The 19,203-nt window shown below is 41.6% G+C and overlaps 1 protein-coding gene across 11 annotated transcripts in view; it reads right to left on the bottom strand.

The window, feature by feature from the left end:
* Nucleotides 1–959: 959 nt before the first annotated feature.
* foxp1b (forkhead box P1b) overlaps nt 960–19,203 on the bottom strand; it is a 169,980-nt gene continuing 151,736 nt past the window's right edge. For 9 of the 11 annotated variants that reach the window (XM_079578555.1, XM_079578562.1, XM_079578563.1 and 6 more), the window contains 9 exons: nt 17,701–17,788; nt 15,676–15,759; nt 12,490–12,694; nt 12,227–12,303; nt 11,449–11,550; nt 10,447–10,568; nt 9,640–9,709; nt 9,319–9,485; nt 960–4,829 (listed from right to left, as the gene is read on the bottom strand). In XM_079578555.1, coding sequence (XP_079434681.1) covers nt 4,682–4,829; nt 9,319–9,485; nt 9,640–9,709; nt 10,447–10,568; nt 11,449–11,550; nt 12,227–12,303; nt 12,490–12,694; nt 15,676–15,759; nt 17,701–17,788 — 1,063 coding nt within the window. In that variant the 3' untranslated portion in view covers nt 960–4,681. Of the gene's footprint in view, nt 4,830–9,186; nt 9,236–9,270; nt 9,486–9,639; nt 9,710–10,446; nt 10,569–11,448; nt 11,551–12,226; nt 12,304–12,489; nt 12,695–15,675; nt 15,760–17,700; nt 17,789–19,203 lie in introns of those variants that run through there. The other 2 variants (XM_079578564.1, XM_079578556.1) reach the window with 2 other exon arrangements.

The raw sequence follows: 19,203 nt of genomic DNA, 5'->3' as shown, positions 1-19,203 counted from the left end.
TAAACATTGTGTGCTGTCAGTGCATGATTTAGCGTGCGTCTGCTGTGGGCTGGTCCTGTCACTGCTCAGTATATCCACGGCCCCATTAATATTTCATCCACCTTTATGGAGTCTAATCATATCACATGTTAATGCCTGTGTGGAGTTGTGACGAATTTATGTGATTGGACACAAACAGCTTCCATTAGAGTGTGTTCGCTGTGCCATCACTGTCCAGACAACAAGGCCGCTCGGCGTGAAACCTCTGAAATACAGCCCGCGGAAAGACTGCTTATGATTTTATATTGTTTCCATTAAATCTTGTCTCTCAAAGGCCTTAATTAATAACACTCTTGACATTTATGTTTAGCAGCGAGAAGCTCCGCACCAAACGATTTATGTCACCTAAAGCTTTTTAACAAATCAATGCAACTGTTTGTAATTGCTTGTTTCACAAGATTAAAAGTGCTTAGGCCTGATCTCTGCCTGGTGTTTAGTGGCCACTGTGACCTGCGTCCTCATCGTAAAAAACATGTCACACTGGTGCAGCATTAGCCCCGTCACCAAATCCATACTGCTGTTATTTCTGTGATTTTAATGCGCTGACAATTTATAGCTGATCAAATGCAGTTACCTAAATTGCTGTAAGGAAGACCGTTTATCTGTCTGTTTTTAATTACAACATAATTTAAGACTGAGGCGGAGGCGACAAACAAGAGCTGTGTTCATTGATTCTGATTTGAAATAAGTACAACCTAGCAAGGGCAATCTTTATTGTAGATTTCATTCACTAATACCTGTATTTTAGGTGATCGATGATTCTAATCAACCTTATAGTACATAAGAAAATCTTTGTCATGAAACCTTAACATAATTACAGTACATACACTACAAGTTTCATTTAAATATGTGAACTGGTCTCAAATCATCACTAAATAAAAGATCTTTTTAGTCGAAGAAAAATCCAAAGACGTCAGGAATCTGATCAACCAGCCTTTTATTGCATGTTTCGAATGCTCACGTCAGTCTTCGCCACTGACTACAACAGAGTGCTCTGTTTCAGACGCACTGGGAATGATAAAGATGGGGTGACGAGCATCAAAATTCTCAATAAAAACAGTAGAAAGAAACAATAGAGTACATTTTCAAAACAAGAAATGAAAAGAGGAAAAGTAGAAAAATGATCTGCAGTGGCGTGACAAACCCCTCCCCCGCTATATGAACCGTTGTGGATGAGGGCCATGGGACAGACAATAGTGCATTAGAGGTGTGGGCGGAGCCTCTGGTCTAATAGACACACCCCTATGTCACTGTGCCCAATGTGTGGATTATGGGAACTGGATAATGTGATTTAGTTTGTTGTTTTTTGTAACAAATGTACAGTATTGTGAAATGGGTCTTTATTGCCTTTACTGAAAATAGCAACGACTTGTGATTTTAAGTAAAAAGGAATCATGTTTTTTAAACTGACATTGTTTGTAATGTAAATAAGCGCTAGTTCTTGTTCTTTCAAAGAACCAAAGCCACATGTTTAAATTACAATCCAGTTCTCATAATGGTTGACCTTTGACCTGTGCTCAACTGAGTTTGCTGTGCTTGATAAGTACTCATTTACAGTGACCCTAATGTAGAAAAAAATAATAATAAATGTTTAGAACATGATCAACTACAGTCATGGCATAGATGATACATCTTTGATGCATACATTAGTGAACTCTCCAAGAGAACCAAAAAAGACAATGCTTAACAATATTCTTTACATCTTGGCACTGCATATTTTTCTTCATTTTCCTATTTATTTCATATAAAATATTAGAATGTTACACCCTTATATTATTACTGTCCTCTTAACCCCCCCGTTTTGCCGTGACCCTGGGATAAGTCATGCAAGAGCACACCGCCGGTAGAAGGCAGTGCTTGGACTTTTAAAAGTAAGTATCAAAAGAAAGTCTATACAAAATGCTTTGATCAGTGAAAACAGAGAAAAATCTGTCTATATTACAGCTTTAGACCCCCTATGGCCTGCCCCAGCCCCACTCACCCACAAGTCTGCTTAAGGATAGCTAAGTAAAATACATTTGCAGCACAGTTTGCTATTTCCAATACATACAGTAGTTTTTCTCATAGCTATTTCATAGGTAATACAAAGGCATAAGCAAACATCATAACACAAATGTATTTCCAGATAAAAAAAGTGATAGAAGTCGAGACAACGGGGGAAGACAATGCAGACATGTATGTACAACCCTCAAAAACAACCCAATGGGACAGGATACAGCTTGTCAACAAAAGGCCTGAGATTTGGATTCGACTACACATGCAATACGTACAGCGAAGTGCAAGGGGGTGAAATGTTATTTTTTCTTGCTTAATTGAGTCATTCCCTATAGGTTTGAACTGAGGTATGCACGCTAACTGTTTTCTCATGCTGTTATCTTTAGTCATGTCAGGCTGCACATGCTGAGAATGTTTGGACTCGACCAGCAACTCCGGCCCAGGGATCGGAGCGAGGTTTGGGGAAGAGCTCGCCCCTGTTCTCACGGTCCTGCCCAGAATACAAGTATTCCTCAACTGTTTGAAAAATACGCACGAGTTTCTATCTAATGAGCAAAAAGAAGGTTTTAACCGTTATGTCTAAGTGTCTATTTAAAGGGACAGAAGTGTTTTTTTTTAATAGTTGCCTTCCTGCAAAACAAAAATATCAGTTTGAACCATAAACACCACATCATACTGACGGGGACTCGCACATGGGTCATTTAATGGGTAACTCCTAATTTTCAAGATGAAGAACACAGGACCAAATCTATGCGCTCATTCATAAACTACCCTTCAGTTGCCAATTGCTCGAAGACAAGGTCATAAAAGAGTTTGTTTCCTCCCTATATTCAATTTTGGTCACTCCAAACATTGGTACAGCTGTCCTGTCCCAGTCAAACCCGCTCCCCTTTGGTTTGAAAGAAACAAATGAGAACATTTGAGAAGCTCTTTCCACCAGTCGCACATCACTGGCTCCACTCAGCAACTGACACATCCAAACGACCAGATATATTTGGCCTAACCTGCTATTGCAGTATAGACATAATCTTTGGTTGTCACAGGTATTCCAAAACATCAATAACAAAAGAAATAAAATAATAATACTTAAAAAATAAATAAGGAAAGTGGTTGATTGCAGTCTTGGTGTTGTGGTCTCTTAGGATTGTAATGTAAAAATCCCATATAAGATTTTTGGATGAACAGCACTCTTAGGCCATGTTTACATACACATATTCTAAAACAATGCCATTTTATGTATCATATTTCATTGTCTATTATAGTGTCATATCTTTGAGTATCTGACAGTTTGTCTCCTTTCTATCAATCATATACAACAATGTTTTAAATGTTATCAAGTTTGGAGCTCAATATAGAGCAATAGTCAACCCGGCCTCCAGTGACATGTACTGTATGTTTGGGCTTGGAATGTGCAATAATCTGGTCTTTTGAAATTGTAGCAATTTGGCATTTTCCTTTTGAATAGGAAAAAAAAAATGCAATTTCAGCTTTGTACAATTATTAACACTTGCAAAAAAACAAAAACAAAAAACCTACTCATGCATAAGAAACACACGTACGCAGAGGGGAATGCATGGCCTCGACCCGGTCACATCACAGCATGGGGAAAAAAGAGTAGTTTGATTAACCGTTGCGTTTTCAGAATCATAATTAGCTGGTCTAAATTATTACACCTGACATTTTCATTTTATTTCTTTCTTCAAAAAAAAAAAAAAGCCTTGACTTGTAAGTGATCAGAAATTGTGTTGCGGCTCGAGGCGCTCCGCCGTGGATGGGGGCTATTTTAGAGTACAATTTCATAAGGATAAATCATAACCTGCATGATTTCTCTGTCATTCATTGGCATCTTAAATTAAACTTCATTGATGCGTGGAGAGAGCCTTCATTACGGGGTAGTGCATCGCCGGCGGACTTTCGCTAGCGGGAGGGCGAGGTGCGGGAGGTGTCAGAGCGGTGACTCGAGAAAATACTAGTTGGTACGTGACATTCGGTTACTTTTTCTTACAAAAAAAAAAAGGAAAAAAAAAGACAACGAGTAAGGATAAAGAAATCAACATTCATTATCAAGTGCTGACCACAGAATCTCCACAGCATGGGCATGAGGTCTGATCCGTTTCAAGACACACACAAAAAAAAGATGTCACATCGATAAACAGCATGAACGACAGAAATTAGACGCAAATGATCTTTTATAAAGCAACAACCTCCGAGAATAGAAACCCAAAAAATAAAGAAACACCCCTCCCACCCGACATGGAATCAAACCAATGAGAAGTGTTGAAGGCAGTGACAATGAACACACACTTGCTCTCCTCTCCCTCTTGGTGTAAATTAAATGTCACTCAATTCTCCCTAGAGGGAGAAAAAAATAGGGTGGGGGAGACGTCATGTGACGGACACCTCTTTGCAGTCCAGCGGTGCAGCAGTCCGTCTTTGGCTGCGTGGCAAAAGGGGCAACTTTGCAAGGGACAATTCTGACCACCAAAACTGCCCGTACCAAAACTTGTCCATGTAAAAGGAATCAAAAAAACAAAGCCATTTTTGGGGCTGTAGGTCTCTCGAATGGCACTCAGAGTTTTTGTTGGAGACCGCAGTTCTGTGTTTGACCTGCTCAGAAACTGTCCCGGGCAGGTTAGGCAGACTGCCTCTACAGCATGTCCTCATGTCCCGGCTCGTCGTCGTAGTCCCTGTGGTGGTCGAAGTCCGGACTGTGGTTGGCCGTCGTTACCAAGGACAACGGGCCATCGTGGTCGTCAGGGTCCAGTGGTTCCTCCTTAACGCTGATGTGGTGGTGCCTGAGACACAAGAGCCAGAACAATGACTTACAACTATGCAAGTGTAAAAAAAAAATAGTACTTCAATCAATATATTGAGTAGAATAGAGTGTTTTTGAGATAATTGTGTATTTCTTCACATATATGATATATTTACTTGACTTAGATTTACCAAATAAAACGTGTTTTAAAATGATTACAAAAACAACAAAAAAGCATTAAATGCAAGACAAATGAACACACACACACACACACACACACACACACAGTCATTAAAGAGAACTCAGCAAACGTGTCTTAACTTGCATTAGTCTTCTATGTGTGTATTGAAAGAAAAAATCCTATGTCCGAAAAGTACATAAATAAATCGATAAAATAAAATAATGTATTGACTGTTGCCAGCCATCTACCGTACACATTAATAACCTCACACCGCTGCACTGAGCTCCAGACCTGGGCCTTTCTGTTTATAAAGAGGAGGCAGGGGAACAAAAACAAATGTCTGGCTCTGAGTGGGGGCCTCGCTGGTGCTGATGATAATTTCAACTTCCCTTTGAGCTCTTCCAATCCCCGTAAAGCTGCGGGCTTTTTATTTTGGTGGCAAGCGACAACAGGGTATTCACTTAGAATTGATAAATGAGTTAGATTACCAACGTGCGACGCGGACGGGCGCAGAATGGACTGTTGAGTCGTCAGCTCCTGGTGGCGCGATGTGTGTTCCCCTTCCTGCTCATTAACATGCACAACCTGCGAGGCGGGTCTCAGGAGGACGACCCTGCACCGGCTTCTATCATTAATCAACTTCAAGAAAACACTGCTCCAGACACCAGCGTACATACTCTCAACTGCAGAATTAATGCATTTTTTTTCCAGGCAAGTGTCAATAAGAGGGGAGAAAAGAGCTGGCAGGGAAGGCGCGCACACGGCACTACAGCGCGATAAGAAACAGAACCCTTCTGAGAATAATAACACTGTCACTTGTAAACAAGGCGAAAACACGAGGCGCCCCTCTACCCCTCACTGAGCTCAAAAAGAGCCACTAAAGAGATGGGATCTGCCAAATTTCTCATTACAGAAACAGAGCAGGAATAAAGCGCGGGGAGAAAGGGAGAGACAGGAAGGGGGAAAAAAGAACACATTATGAGCAGCTGGAGGGGACGCGGCGGTCTAACCCGCGGTGCCAGGCTGCTGGATGGAGGCAGAGCAGTGTCACAGCAAAGCACCAGGCTCATTTACTAGCACAACAAGGGACAGGCCGCTCACTGCTCGTCTGTGTGAGATCCACACCACCGCAACACTGTGATTATTGCCACGGACACACTCATATGCTAATGCCATATTTAAGGAGGGGAAAAAGTGAAGTCAGCTTTTCGATCATTTTCACATCAAAGTAAGTCTACAAGTGCCGTAGCCTCAGGACGGAGCACGGGGCCGCGGGGCAGACATGAAATTGTTATTATGATGCGATTGAACTGCATGCTGATTCCACACTTCAGCGTATAATTAGCCTGATACCTGATTCCTGTCTGGGAGTTTTTCCTTAAGAGAAGTGCTGTGCTTACAAAGCTGGCTTCTGTCAACCAGCAGGACACTCTCACATGTGGAAAACACATGTACAACACAGGCCTGGTATTTGGAACACAGGGAAAACGAGCAACAACTTTTATTTTCTCACCCTGGACACGGACTATTCAGCCTTCTCTCCTCAGGCAGGAGGCTACAGTCCACTCAGACCCGTACCTCCCGCCACTTGAACAGTTTTTTCCCCTTCGCCATCAGTCTCATAAGCAAAAAACCAGACCCAATAGCTTAGTTACAGACTCATGGATGTAATCTGCTCTGTTGCACTGTGTGGTGTGTCCATACTTAGATCCGCTGCTATCACTTTATCACTTTATACACCTACACATCTTTTATCTTATTTATTTTAATATTCTTTATGCATGCCCCTATAGCCTTATAGTTTAATGTTTAATGTTCTATAGCTTATTTTTATCTAACGTCCGCGTTATATGTTTTATGTTGCACGTCTGCACCGAGAAAAAATCCTAGTTTGTGAACCTGTTCTGAAACAATGGGAATAAACTAAAACTGTTCTCATTCTGATTTGCCCTGAATGGAACTGTATTTATCATGATTATATTAATTATTTCATTATGATAATTATTGGCAAAATATTGTAGTTTAAGAAGCATATATTTGTTTCGATTTCAATAGTCCTATCACATCTGCACTATACCTGTTCACTGTGCTATACATACATAATAAGGTGCTACTAATCTATGACTTCTGTGTGACTATTGAAGTATTGTGTCTGTACTTCACCATGATGTGAGCAAAGTTCTTTAAAAGCGTAAGCACACAGATAAAAGTGATTTAGTCATTGTATAAAGCTCCCACACAGAACTGCAGAGTGTGTGTAGGCTGAGCCTAAAGATAGCCTCGCAGGGGCACAGGGAGACGCAGGCTGCCTCTAGGCCAGCAGCAGCAGCAGCAGCAGCAGCAGCAGCACGCCCATCCTGTCTGCGCCTTTCCTGTTCCACAGCCACGCTCACAGCCATGTTCACACTGATTAGGGATGGCACATTCTCCTCCATTTGGCCACCAGCTCATTACTGCACCTTTTTGTTTTCAGGCACAACCCCCCCTGCCCCCCCTGTTAAGGAGGAGGAGGAGGAGGTAGAGGCCTTCCCCGATCCACTTCCACAGGCGGCACATCGGTGGTCTGCTCTTCACATCTGGAAGCCATGCAAGCGTGTGCCGTATTATTTTAGGCTTCAAACAACTTAGCGCGCACTCCTTTTACGACAAGAGAATGGGGAGCTGCGGTTTTCGAAGCCAGACCGCAACTTTCCTTACATGAGAATCTTGGATGAGTTCCCCCAGACTAATTACGCGTTTGTGTTTTTTATTTTTTTATTTTTTTGCTGCATTTCTCGAGAGCTGTTTTTTTAGATGCATTGCTGCTGAAATTTCCAACAGCCATCACTTGTTCTGGCATTTAGTAAATATTGTAACAAATTGCGTCGGTGTTTACAGTGAGGTGGAGACAGACGGCAGGGCGCGTACGGGAGAGTTCATAAAACAACACAAGGGCTGCTGGTGGAAGCTTTGAAAAGGTGGAGTTTCCTTTCTGCACGGAGGCCCGCCGCAGCTCTCTGGCCTTGACCTCTCGCATGTCAACCCACACCCCCTCGCTTTATTTATTGTCCTGTGTGCTTTTCATCTGCTGCCACACATTAGCTCTTTTCACTTGCTCTAACTGGAAAGATTTTCAAACACAAAGACAAACACACACTGCTTTTGTTTGCCCCTCGATACTTATCTAGGAACAAAACGACTGCCCAGGTGCTGACTCTTGGTGGCACTGTTTCAGTTGTATGTTTAAGAGGTAAAAATAAAAAGTACAGTAAGCTACGTTCAAGCCAAAGTACTGCTACTAAACATACATCTCAAAAGGAGTCGACTAATTCAAATCTACAAACAGCTACCGCACTACAAATGCTGGGAAGCCTAACTGTATAACCATTTAGACTCAAAGGAAAAACAAAATATCACAAATTCAAATAGTTTCTAGCCTTTCCGATATTCTATTACACTTGTGTTAAGGGAAACATTTAGTTTTAAAACCTGACACAGTCTAGAATAGTGAATGTCTTAATATAAAGTGCACCTTTGGAAGTTTAAACAAAGCGATTTCGAGAAACACATGTGTTACCCTCGTCTCTTGATATCACATGCGCCGGGTGACCTAGGGTTACAAATACAGACGCGCTCTGAAGCACAGATGAGGTATTAAGCCTAAACAATGAGGCAACTATCTATATTTTGATTTATGTTAATACAAACATAGTCCCTTAATACGATACATTACTGTCACACTCATTTGAACAGAAGAATAAAATTAGGGCCGGGACTTTTTTTCCGATGAATTCCAATTAATTAATGACATAAGGTTTAATGCGATTAAAAATATGAATTGGAATTAATCACACTTTACTTTAGCGACACAGACACTTATTTTAGTTTCCTTTTTTCCTGCACGATGTTGCTTAGAGACGAACACGGCATAAAGCCAAAAACAATTTTACTGTCAAACTTGTTTATTCCCACAGTTAAGCCGACATGAATCATTCTCCAGTGTCTTAGGGCAGGACAAAATAAATCAATTGTCTTTGAAGTGTTTGAAACGATATGATCACACAGGCCTCACATCTCCACTTAAAATAATTTGAAATTAATGAAAATTAAAAAAAAGCAACTAAAGTATACTATGCTTAAATATGATTAATTGGGATGAATCCATTACAAAGGCCATAATTAACACCACTAAGCAATATATTTTAACTGCTAAAATGTGTGCTAAGTTCTTCATGGCCAATACCTTTTGTCAATATGAAGCTTCAGAAAGTCTACATAAAGTGTGTCTGAAAAACACACTTTTTTTCAGACACAAGTCTACATAAAGTGTGTCTGAAAAACTCTCCTGCCTTTCCCAGTGTGCACTCACATAGCTGGCAGGGGCGAGCGTCCTGGGCTGCTGTCACTGCCGTTGCTGTTTCCATGGTCCATTGCTCCGTTCATCTCCTCACGGATGGCGTTGGCCAGGGAGTTGAGGGTGGGACTTCCAATGGAAGCAGTAGTGTATAGAGGTATGTTGTTTTCTGCCATTGAAGCCTGAAAAGTGAAGCCCCAAGCATTAAATGTGAAACGGAAGAGGGTTGTCAGCACTTTCTTCATTGGCCATCACTCTTGTGAGAGCAGAACATAAAAACAAAGAGTAGGAGACAAGGCGTGAGAGAGTGAGGAGTGAACTTGGATTGTATTTTACCTGGAAGGCAGCAGAGAGAGTCGGACCATAGCCCAAACTAGTCTGAATGTTCTTCACTAAGGCCGGACTTCTGCAAACACAACAATTAAATTACAACCACATACTCATGTCTCTGCTCGCATGCATTCCGCTCCTCTAGGATTAGGTTTCATAAAGAGAAATCAATGCACTTTGTATAAGAACTAAAGACATTATAGTGTAGTAAAGTGGATAATAAGGCTATAGTTCTAAGTGTTCAATCACTTGACATTACCACACAACTATCTTGAACACAGTGAAGAGCAGAGAAGAGGAGGCTTATGAGAAAGCATGATGGATGAAGGCTAAACACAAAAAGCATGATATGCACAGTGAGGGCGGGGGCATGCAGGGGTGAAGGGCAGGGTGCTTACTGTACAAGCGGCTTGCCAAAGTTCTGGTCAGGGCTGTTTTTCCGAGGGCGGCCTCGCTGCACGTGACGCCCGCGCTTAAACTCCGTATCATCAACAGTCCAAAAGGACCCAAACTCATCCTCTACCCTCACAAAGCACTTATGCAGGGAAAGGTTGGTGCGAATGGCACCCTGGGAATGCAAAGCCAGCGGGCACAGGCAGATGCAGACAGTGACAGGACAGACAGGCAGACAGACACAGGCACAATCAGACAAAGCCATGTGGTTATGAAGCATCACCCACAGCCGTCTAAAAGCATGAAGGGGAGCTACGCCCAAGCAAGCAGGACTTTGGACAATATGGCACAGACAATGAGATGGAACAGCGGTGACCTCTTCAGCAGCCAATCAGAACACAGACAGCAGGCCACACCTACCCACTGATCTTTTGAGGCCGTCTCTTTTGGAACTCTATTTCGTCCACTGTCCACACAGCCCCTTTTACGTTTTCTACTCGTACAAAACACTTGTGAAGGCTAAGATTATGCCGGACTGCATTCTGCAGTTGGTGTGAAAAAAGAGAGAAAAGGAGTGCTATCAGTACATTAAACATCTCTTCATAAGAAAACATTCACTTCACAGAGAAAATATTTGGACAGGCTTTGGATCAAACCAAAAAGAAAACAATAAATAATCCTGCACTGTTTTTGGCATGAAATAGGCCTTAGGTTTCAAATGACCAAAACAGCACAATAATATTTGCCGGTTTCCACGGAAACACTCTTGCACTAATGACTTGTTTTTATTTTCTGATTATGCAGACATCAGAGCAAATAAAACATATAGCTAATGCTGTATTTTGAGCTAGGTTGACCTACAGTAGAAAAGCTTTGGAAAGGGACATGCTTGTACTTTACAATTTGTCCAAAGTTATGTTTTATGAATTGGACAAAAACTTTATTGTGAGTTATTCTACTCATAAGAATCATTTCAATGTCCATCAAACCTATAATGCGCAGACTATATCTGTGTGGTCTAGCTTAGAAAAGCCACAGAGGCAGACATTTTACTGTTCTGAAGTGCAGCCATGTTGTTTTTGAAAGTTGTTGTGCTGGAGACGGTGTTTGTGGTCAGCTGGAAAACACAGCGTTCAGTTCTGAAGTCATTGTTGAAGGGCTCAGCCAGAAGTCACTGGCATAATATTACCCCGTTCAGCTAATGCCACCCACTACTAACAGCCCCTCGCTTTACTCAGCTCCCTATTATTTTCACAAGAATGCACATTGCTGGCTTTGTGGTCCATATATTTGTCTAAAGGGTGGGGTCATTTGGATAGAATAAATGGCCTATTGTTGAGTTATTATTATAACTTTTTTGAAAAGGTCTGGATATCATTTACTTCTGTTTTTGAAAGCGTTTTATAAGAAGAAAAAGTGTACCTTCCACGTTGCTGCGTTGCGTCTGAAATATGCAAACATTCGTGTGAACCAGTTGTAGATTTCGTTTAGTGTTAGCTGCTTTTCTGGAGAGTCCAGGATAGCCTGTGTGATGAAAAGTGACAGAAACAAACATTTACAATTTTGCAGCCTTCACAAAGTGATCAATAATTCACAAGTATGCTGTTTGTGTTGAGCTAAACAAGGCTGAAAGAAAATGGCTGCTTTCTCCTTCAAATGTTTATTTGAGTCTGCTGCACTTTTAATTTCCAACTGGCAGATTTGAATACATTTTCTTGTGTGGGTATAAATGAAGGGCAAAAACATTTCTCAGGCAGATTACAGGGCAGCAATTATGGCCGGCCCAGATTAATTTGAGATGCCAGATTACTGAGGCCTGGCGATAATTGACTAGCCATCTTAAAACAGGTTCATCCCTACTGTTGTGTGAAATGAATTTGTTCATAATCACAGCCACCGAAAGGCCTAATCAAAAAACAAATGTCATACAGGGCTGTTTTTGGAATCCTGTATGGATTCATGTACTATTTGGAGATGCTAAATCTGCTCTTCTGCAAATTGGGTTTGACATTTTATGAAGAAATTGGGACAGAGGACGGACCACATGCCAAAACTAAACCTTTATCCCACCCTCTGGATGTAGCTAAAGAGTCAGCAGATACAATAATGTATCTTCTTAGCAGGGGTTGTTTCTTTCTAGTGCGAACAGAACGTTTTGTATGCAAGGGAAACATAAATGAATGATAAAAAGGAATCTTACCTGTCTTATTAGTGAGGCATATGTAAACGGGGGCCTAACCTCTGCATTCATGTAAAACTCTTTGTTTTGGCTGAGATCTGCACACAAAGAAAAGCGTCAAAATAGGTACGATGAGTAATGTTTTTTATCTGAATATATTTACTTTTATACTTTCATAACTGGGCAATAAAACAATCTCAAACTATGTAACAAGCACATTAAAGGGCTGGGGAGTTTATCTAAGTTAAGAGAGAACACAAATAAAAGAAGCGCTGGACTGGCACCTGGAGAGATGGGCATGTTGTACTTGTCGGAGTAACGCCGTCGCATGGGGCCCACACTGTGCAGGCTGTTTGCTGTGATGACTGAGTGCGTTTGGGACAAGGGCGTGAGGGGGGCCGTCGGGGTGGTGGGGGTCTGGGGCAGGCTCAGAGGAGGGGATGCCTCGGGGACCGACTTGGACAGAGTGACGCTGGACACCAGGTTTAGCTGAGGAGGACAAAAACAGATACAGGTCATCTAGAATTCTTACTTTTCTCACACGTGGAAGGAAAACATGACAAAAAGGTTATGTAAAAGTGTCTTGTAAAGGCAAAGGTAAAACATGTATCGCAAACAGTGCGGACAAATGATGGTGTTATTCTCACCTACCGCTGTGCACTGCTGTTAATAAGGCTCCTGGAGGAAGAGGCCAATCTGGGCTAATTACAGGCTGAAATTGTATTGTGGAGGCACTAATTAGAAGCTGCTTATGGAGGTGATCACATGATTAACTACTATCTGACTGACCTCTATGATCACAGCCATGCTAAAGATGAACTTTTTCATTTATTAAGATACATGCTGTGCACCACGGCCTGTGTGTGTTTTTGTGAATGGAAGGAAAGGATTATAGGGAAACGGGGTATACTCATTTGTGAATGCAGTCCGGAGGTACTATATAGCAAGAAAACGACATGGCCGCCAGACTGGAGCAGCAGTCAATCGGAAAATGCTATCTGACCCCACATTTCCAGATAATAATTGCCGGCAAAACTGACACACAAACACACCCCCATATAATCCCACATAATAGTTCTAATTGCTAATTTGCAAAAAAGAGGCCATCTTCCAAATTAGATATGACTTGAGAGAGAGGAGAAGAAAGGAGGAAATGATGAGTGGAGAGGATACGTCTAAGCTTTGGTCTATATGAAATTTTGATGGCTGAGTAAACAGAATAAGAACATTTTGGTTTGATAGTGTCGGTCTTTCAACAGACGACAATTTGCCTCATTGAGTAAATAAAAATGTACGTAAATAAATACAAAAATAATGATTCGACACATAATAACATTTTACACATTTTCTAACCCAGGTGTCCCCTTTATATACTCACCCCCCTTTTTTTTTCACAGACTGTTTAATTTGCTCTTCACTTCAAAGAATCATTTTTTTCTTTCTTTTACATTCACTTGCACAGATGTCCACAATTGTCTATTTACATTCCCAAGACTCAACACTGGCTGTTGGCAGGATCTTCCCAAATAATTTAGATTACAGCTGGACGCGCACACCGCGCCTGCATCAGCAGTAGCAACGAAGGTGTTATTTGGAATCATCATCCAAATAAATCCTTGGGTTTGTGTTCCTCTGACACATTCCTATCAATAGACCAGCGCTGTGGCGTTGACTTCTCTTGCTGCGGATTAGCAGCCTTTGTTTTATGTTTCATCCATATTCCCTGGCCATAAACAGAGCAAGCCTTCAACAATAGGACAGACAGCCTGGTAATAGCCTCGCCTTTGTTCGCCTCACCATTTGGGCTCACTCCAGTGCCTAGACAAAATGAGACTTCAGACTGAAATTAATTAAATGGTAATTGGTGATCTAATTATACTGGCTTTGACTCTGCAAGCTGCTAAAGAAAATAAACAAAAAGTCCCTCCTTAATTATGTATGGCGTAAAAGGTCAGATTTCTGACAAGAATCCTTAGTGACACCCAGCGCAGGCTCCCACCCACAAACACACAAACACACACACGCACAGTAAAAGTGGCGTGTTGTGTTGTGATCCGCCCCCACTCACCTCAAAGAAACACAACGAAGCCAGCTCATTTAACACAGCGCAGCCTCTCCATTCGTTTGTTTGCCTTTAATTATGACTAAATGTAAGGCAGTGCATTCATGGCAGATACTTCCCCATGACAGCGGGTTACATACACATTTGCTAATGATATGCAAGGATGCATAGCAGGGTAGAAAAATGAATAAATAAAAAAAATCTACAAAGTCAAGGCTGAAGAAAGACAACTGATACTGACCCTCAGATTTCTGTGATATTAAATGTATTTATTTATTTATGTGTTTGTTTATTTATTTATTTATTCAAATTCTGTCCAAAGAGTAAGCCCTGAACTGTTTGAGCAAACCCATCCCTCTGCCACACCAAAGCGCATTTATCCTTGTAACTCTCAGCCAGGCGGCTCTGATCGCATGAGCCTATTTATTTGAATAAATCTCCGGCGCGGTCCCCTCGAGAGCGCTAACGGCGCACTCTAAACACAGCCGTTCTCTCAGTCACTCTCCGGAGAGATGAGGGGTAGCCCGACTGGAGATGCTATCTACCGCCCGGGCCACTTTTCATATACAAATGTCTCCGTGTCACAGCCCTCATCATGCTCCCTAATCGGCACCATCGAGCATGTGTGTGACAGAGCACACGTGTAACAGACATCTTCAGAGGGCTTTGGTTTGGCTTTCTCAATGACTCAACATAATATATCCAATTGTGTATTGTTTTGAACTGTGAAATAAAACACTCTGACAGAGCACATAACTCAATAAGGAAACTCAAAAAGACAATACACTAGAAAACATTTTACCTTTTAACAACTTGCAAACTCCTTCATTTTATAAGTGTAACAAAGGTTCACATTTTTACCATACCTGCATTTTTATCAATTAAAAAAGATACTGAATAGAAACGGTTTGATAGACAAAATATGTACATGATCTATACAATCAACTATTTATTTATTGATTAATCTATATTAATTTGTTTCGTCTTCCGTGGCTTTAATTCCTAGCGATGAGCCAATTGAAGTGGTGCATAAATACTGCCTGCCGAACACAGCCGATCATTGTCACTTTTTATGATTGTTTAAGACAATGAGAACACGGTTTCTTTGTTATTTTGTATTTCTGTTTGCCTCCTCATCTCTGGTGGAGACTGAGCCAGTTCCGGAGAGTGCATCCAGTTCATCACAGACACCAAATTGAATCTCGCATGTCAGCAGATGTGCTCCAAACAATATTTAGTGGCTCCCTCCAGAGAACAGCTGTTTTATTTTAGCGGATAAATACGGAGAGAGAGGAAGGCCATTAATGAATACATGTGTGCCAATTAAGACAAACAAAAGGGGCGGGGGAGGTGTGTGTGTGTGTGTGTGTGGTGTGTGTGTGTGTGTGTGCACGGGGGCACTGCTCACCGGCTGTGGCGTGGCTTTGGGCTCCGTGGACTTGACATGAAGGTGCGTCATCATGGCCTGCAGACGCTCTTTGTCTTTTGCCAGCTGGAATAGAACAAATGATGCTTTGAATTGACCCGTTTATCAATTACACACAATAGTATAGCTTTAAAGTATGATGCATTGACACGTAGGGCAGCAGCGACTGATCAGATGAACTCTGACTAGTCGACAAATACAGCTTTTTTCATTTGCTGCGGCTCATTTCTTGAAACAGAAATGACATCCTCAAAGCTCTAGATGCATTCGGAAAAATGGCCTGCATAATTCTCCTTGCTCCCCTTCGCAAAAAGCCTCCGTAGTGTTCTATAGCGAAGCTTCGGCTGATGTTTTTGCCTTTTTTTGCACTGTGTGATGGAGGTACAATCATTGCCAGCACTTCTTGGTTGCATAGGGCCACAAAAGGACCGTCAACACGAGGAGCATTGTAGAAGCTGCCGCCGTGGCTCTGAGGATACTCACCGGGAAGATTTAAAGATTACTCAGTCATGCGTGAGCTGTCATGCTGCTTTTTCCAGTATGATGTCTGCCTGTAACTGTATATCACATACACAGACTCTCCTAATAAACATTCTGAAACTGCTCTGTTCTGCTCCAGTCTAATTAATTTCTACACTGTTTCGGAGCTGTCAACAACTCTCCGCTTCAACTCAAGGTTAAAGTGTCCTCTGTCTCATTGGCAGTAACAAGGCCGAGCCCCCTCTACCTGTCCCAACTCAGCGCTGTTTTAACTGCCAGCTTAAATTATGATGAGGGGCTGCATGTAGAGGAAGCGTGCCCCTGACAATTCTTCACTGCGTCCCTCTGGATCACACAGCCGAGCGGAAATAATCAACCGGTGCTCTGGCCCATCGTTCGAGCGCCTGAACTCTGCTTGTTTGAGGTTAACGCACAACTGTTTTTGGTTTGCCTTCCTATGTAAAATTGTTTTTTTTCCCCCTTATTCAATGGCTCTGAGAGGCTGATTTGTAAACTACAGGTGCAGGAGGCTCGGAGAACAACGTATTTGATCAATAGCAGAAGCTGGGTCTCATTAAAGCAGAGGTTAGGGTTTTGTAATAGGAAAAGCATGAATGATTTGATAGTGTAACTAAAAGCACTTGGTGAGCCGACTCTCTGTAAGGCATTTGAAGTGAAACTCAACACTGAACTCCGCTCAAATGCACCGTCCAAAAATACCTGACAAAGTACTTGGAGGACAATAAGGGAATAAAGGAAGAGCGGGGTGGTCTTACAGTGAGTGCTAATAACCTGAGGCTGGATGCATTGCTTAATGCTCACACTTCCAGACTTATCAGATCGCTCTGGGTTGATGACATCGGCAAGTTTGTTTGGCTCCGAAAAAAAAATTCAAATTGCAGGTCTAAGACCACAAGTGCAAATTACAATAATTTACAATAAAATAAATGGACTGGGGACACATCCTATATAGATTTTATATGCGGGAAAAAGTTGCTTTAGCGTTTAGTTCCGCTTTATACATCTCATTCAAAACAGGCAACAGCATGTTAAGGTCAGCTGGTGTAACAAAACTGGTCAATGTCTGTTCCAAAACATACAGTTTTACGAAAAGAAGATGCCACTAAAGGGCCATTAAAAAAAACGAACATTGTTCATCTACAAAGCCCCTTTCCTCTTTGTAATTCCCTCCTCAGTGGCCGCTGCTCTCTTGCCAGCTCACTTCACCCAGTGTTTTATTGTCGCTGCCAAACAGTTCAAGCTCATAAATAACTTTAAAACCCAGTAAAATACAAAATGTAATTATCTTCCCTACTTAGCCCGGGGCCCTTCATATATCTTGTCCTCGCTGTCATGCATACATAACACATTTTTAATGACTGGTTACTTGCAAATGTACAAAATTATTTCCATGGGGCGGCCTCCTGTGATGGCTGATGTGACCGTGTTGAGGAGGGGCAGTGCGCAGACAGGCGGACGCGAAGGGGACATGTAAATATTTTGGACAAAACAGCTCGGAGACAATACCTGGAGCTCCAGCTGCTGCACGACCTGCATTTGGACTCGACACTGGGCCGTGCTCCGGTCGTCCAGGGCGTGCTCATTGTTAAGATGCCTGCGAAAGAAAAATATACAAAAGGACAAGCTGGTGTCAGTATGGCTTCAGAGTGCTGCAACCTTTTAGGTAAACTAACAAAGGCCCCCAATGTTTTGCTAATGACGCAGTCCGGTAATTGAATAAAGCAAGTGCATGAGAAAGACGTGATAACATTGAGGGAGATTTCCAGAGTATGGTTCAAACACAATGCTAGTGCAATTGCATTACAAAAATAACAAGGATTACTCTGAACAAGCTCAAATTAAACATTGAAGCAGGATATGTTTGCATTAGGACAACAATCTTTGTTTTCTTACAAGTTATAAGAGTTGGTAAACAATCAAGCTTTGGCAGTTCCTTCAGGGATTCATAGGAGTGATGCTGCTTCAAAAACAAAGACGATGCATAATAATAATTTCCCGTCTTTTTTTTGTTTTTTTGTTCATGAACAGTATTTTCCCCCTTTTGGCAGCCCGAGCGCGAATCTGTGGCAGCGAGACTTGTTACACTTTAAAATAGCTTTTAATTATGTCAATTTCAAATCCGTCTGAGAAAGAACTTAAACTAAATGATAGACTCACACCCATATGCCTACTCTTCTCATTACATCTGTCCTATTTAGGTGTTTTTCAGCTAATTGCGTCATTAAAATCAAGAGAAAGTGAATAAAGCAGGAGCAGAAGTCGAGGACAACAGGACGAAGAGATGGGATCTGTCACAAACTTGAATTATGGATATAATTATGTGTGATTATTTTACACAGCCAAGATGTTCTCCTCTTTTCCTGTACGTTTAGGACTAATCTAAATAAGTAGCTCGCTGTGCTGCAGACAGGGTTTTTGTGTGATTTATATAAAATGGTGGAGATAAGGTTCACGACTGAGGGAAATATGATTGGAGGAATTTTATCAGCGGCCGCATGAATTACTGTTTGAAAATGCTTATGCAGGGGCATTTCATTAATCATTTAATCATAATCCGAGCAGGATGTTTGAACTGATTTCACAAATACCCTTTCATTTCACTACTTCATTATGCTCGCTAATGGATCCAATATATTATATGTATCATAAATTATATCACATCTTGGGTGACCATGTAGGTCACTGTCACCAGGAATGTCTGCGTGCACACAGCGGCACACAGCCGGCTGAGTGTCGGCTAAAATGCACTTTTTCTGTCGCAAATCAAAACGAGTCAGGCAGGTTTAGCGTCGGGAAAGAGCAGTAAATTAGACTGCAGTGTTTTATGTACAGACAAAACAGAACATTGTAAATAGACGAACGAAATACAGCGAAAATTGAGCCTCACCAACATGTTTAACCTTGATCGAGGCAAATAACAATTTAGTTCATTTTTCATGTTGCACGTCCACTTTTTTTTACAGAGCATATTTATCAAAAAGCAATACATTTTTATCAGCAGGTTAAAAG

Source organism: Gobius niger, assembly GCF_951799975.1.
Source record: "Gobius niger genome assembly, chromosome: 20".
Classification (NCBI taxonomy): Eukaryota; Metazoa; Chordata; class Actinopteri; order Gobiiformes; family Gobiidae; genus Gobius; species Gobius niger.
Note: the sequence above shows the minus strand (reverse complement) of the source record. Positions and strands in the feature narration are given on the sequence as shown.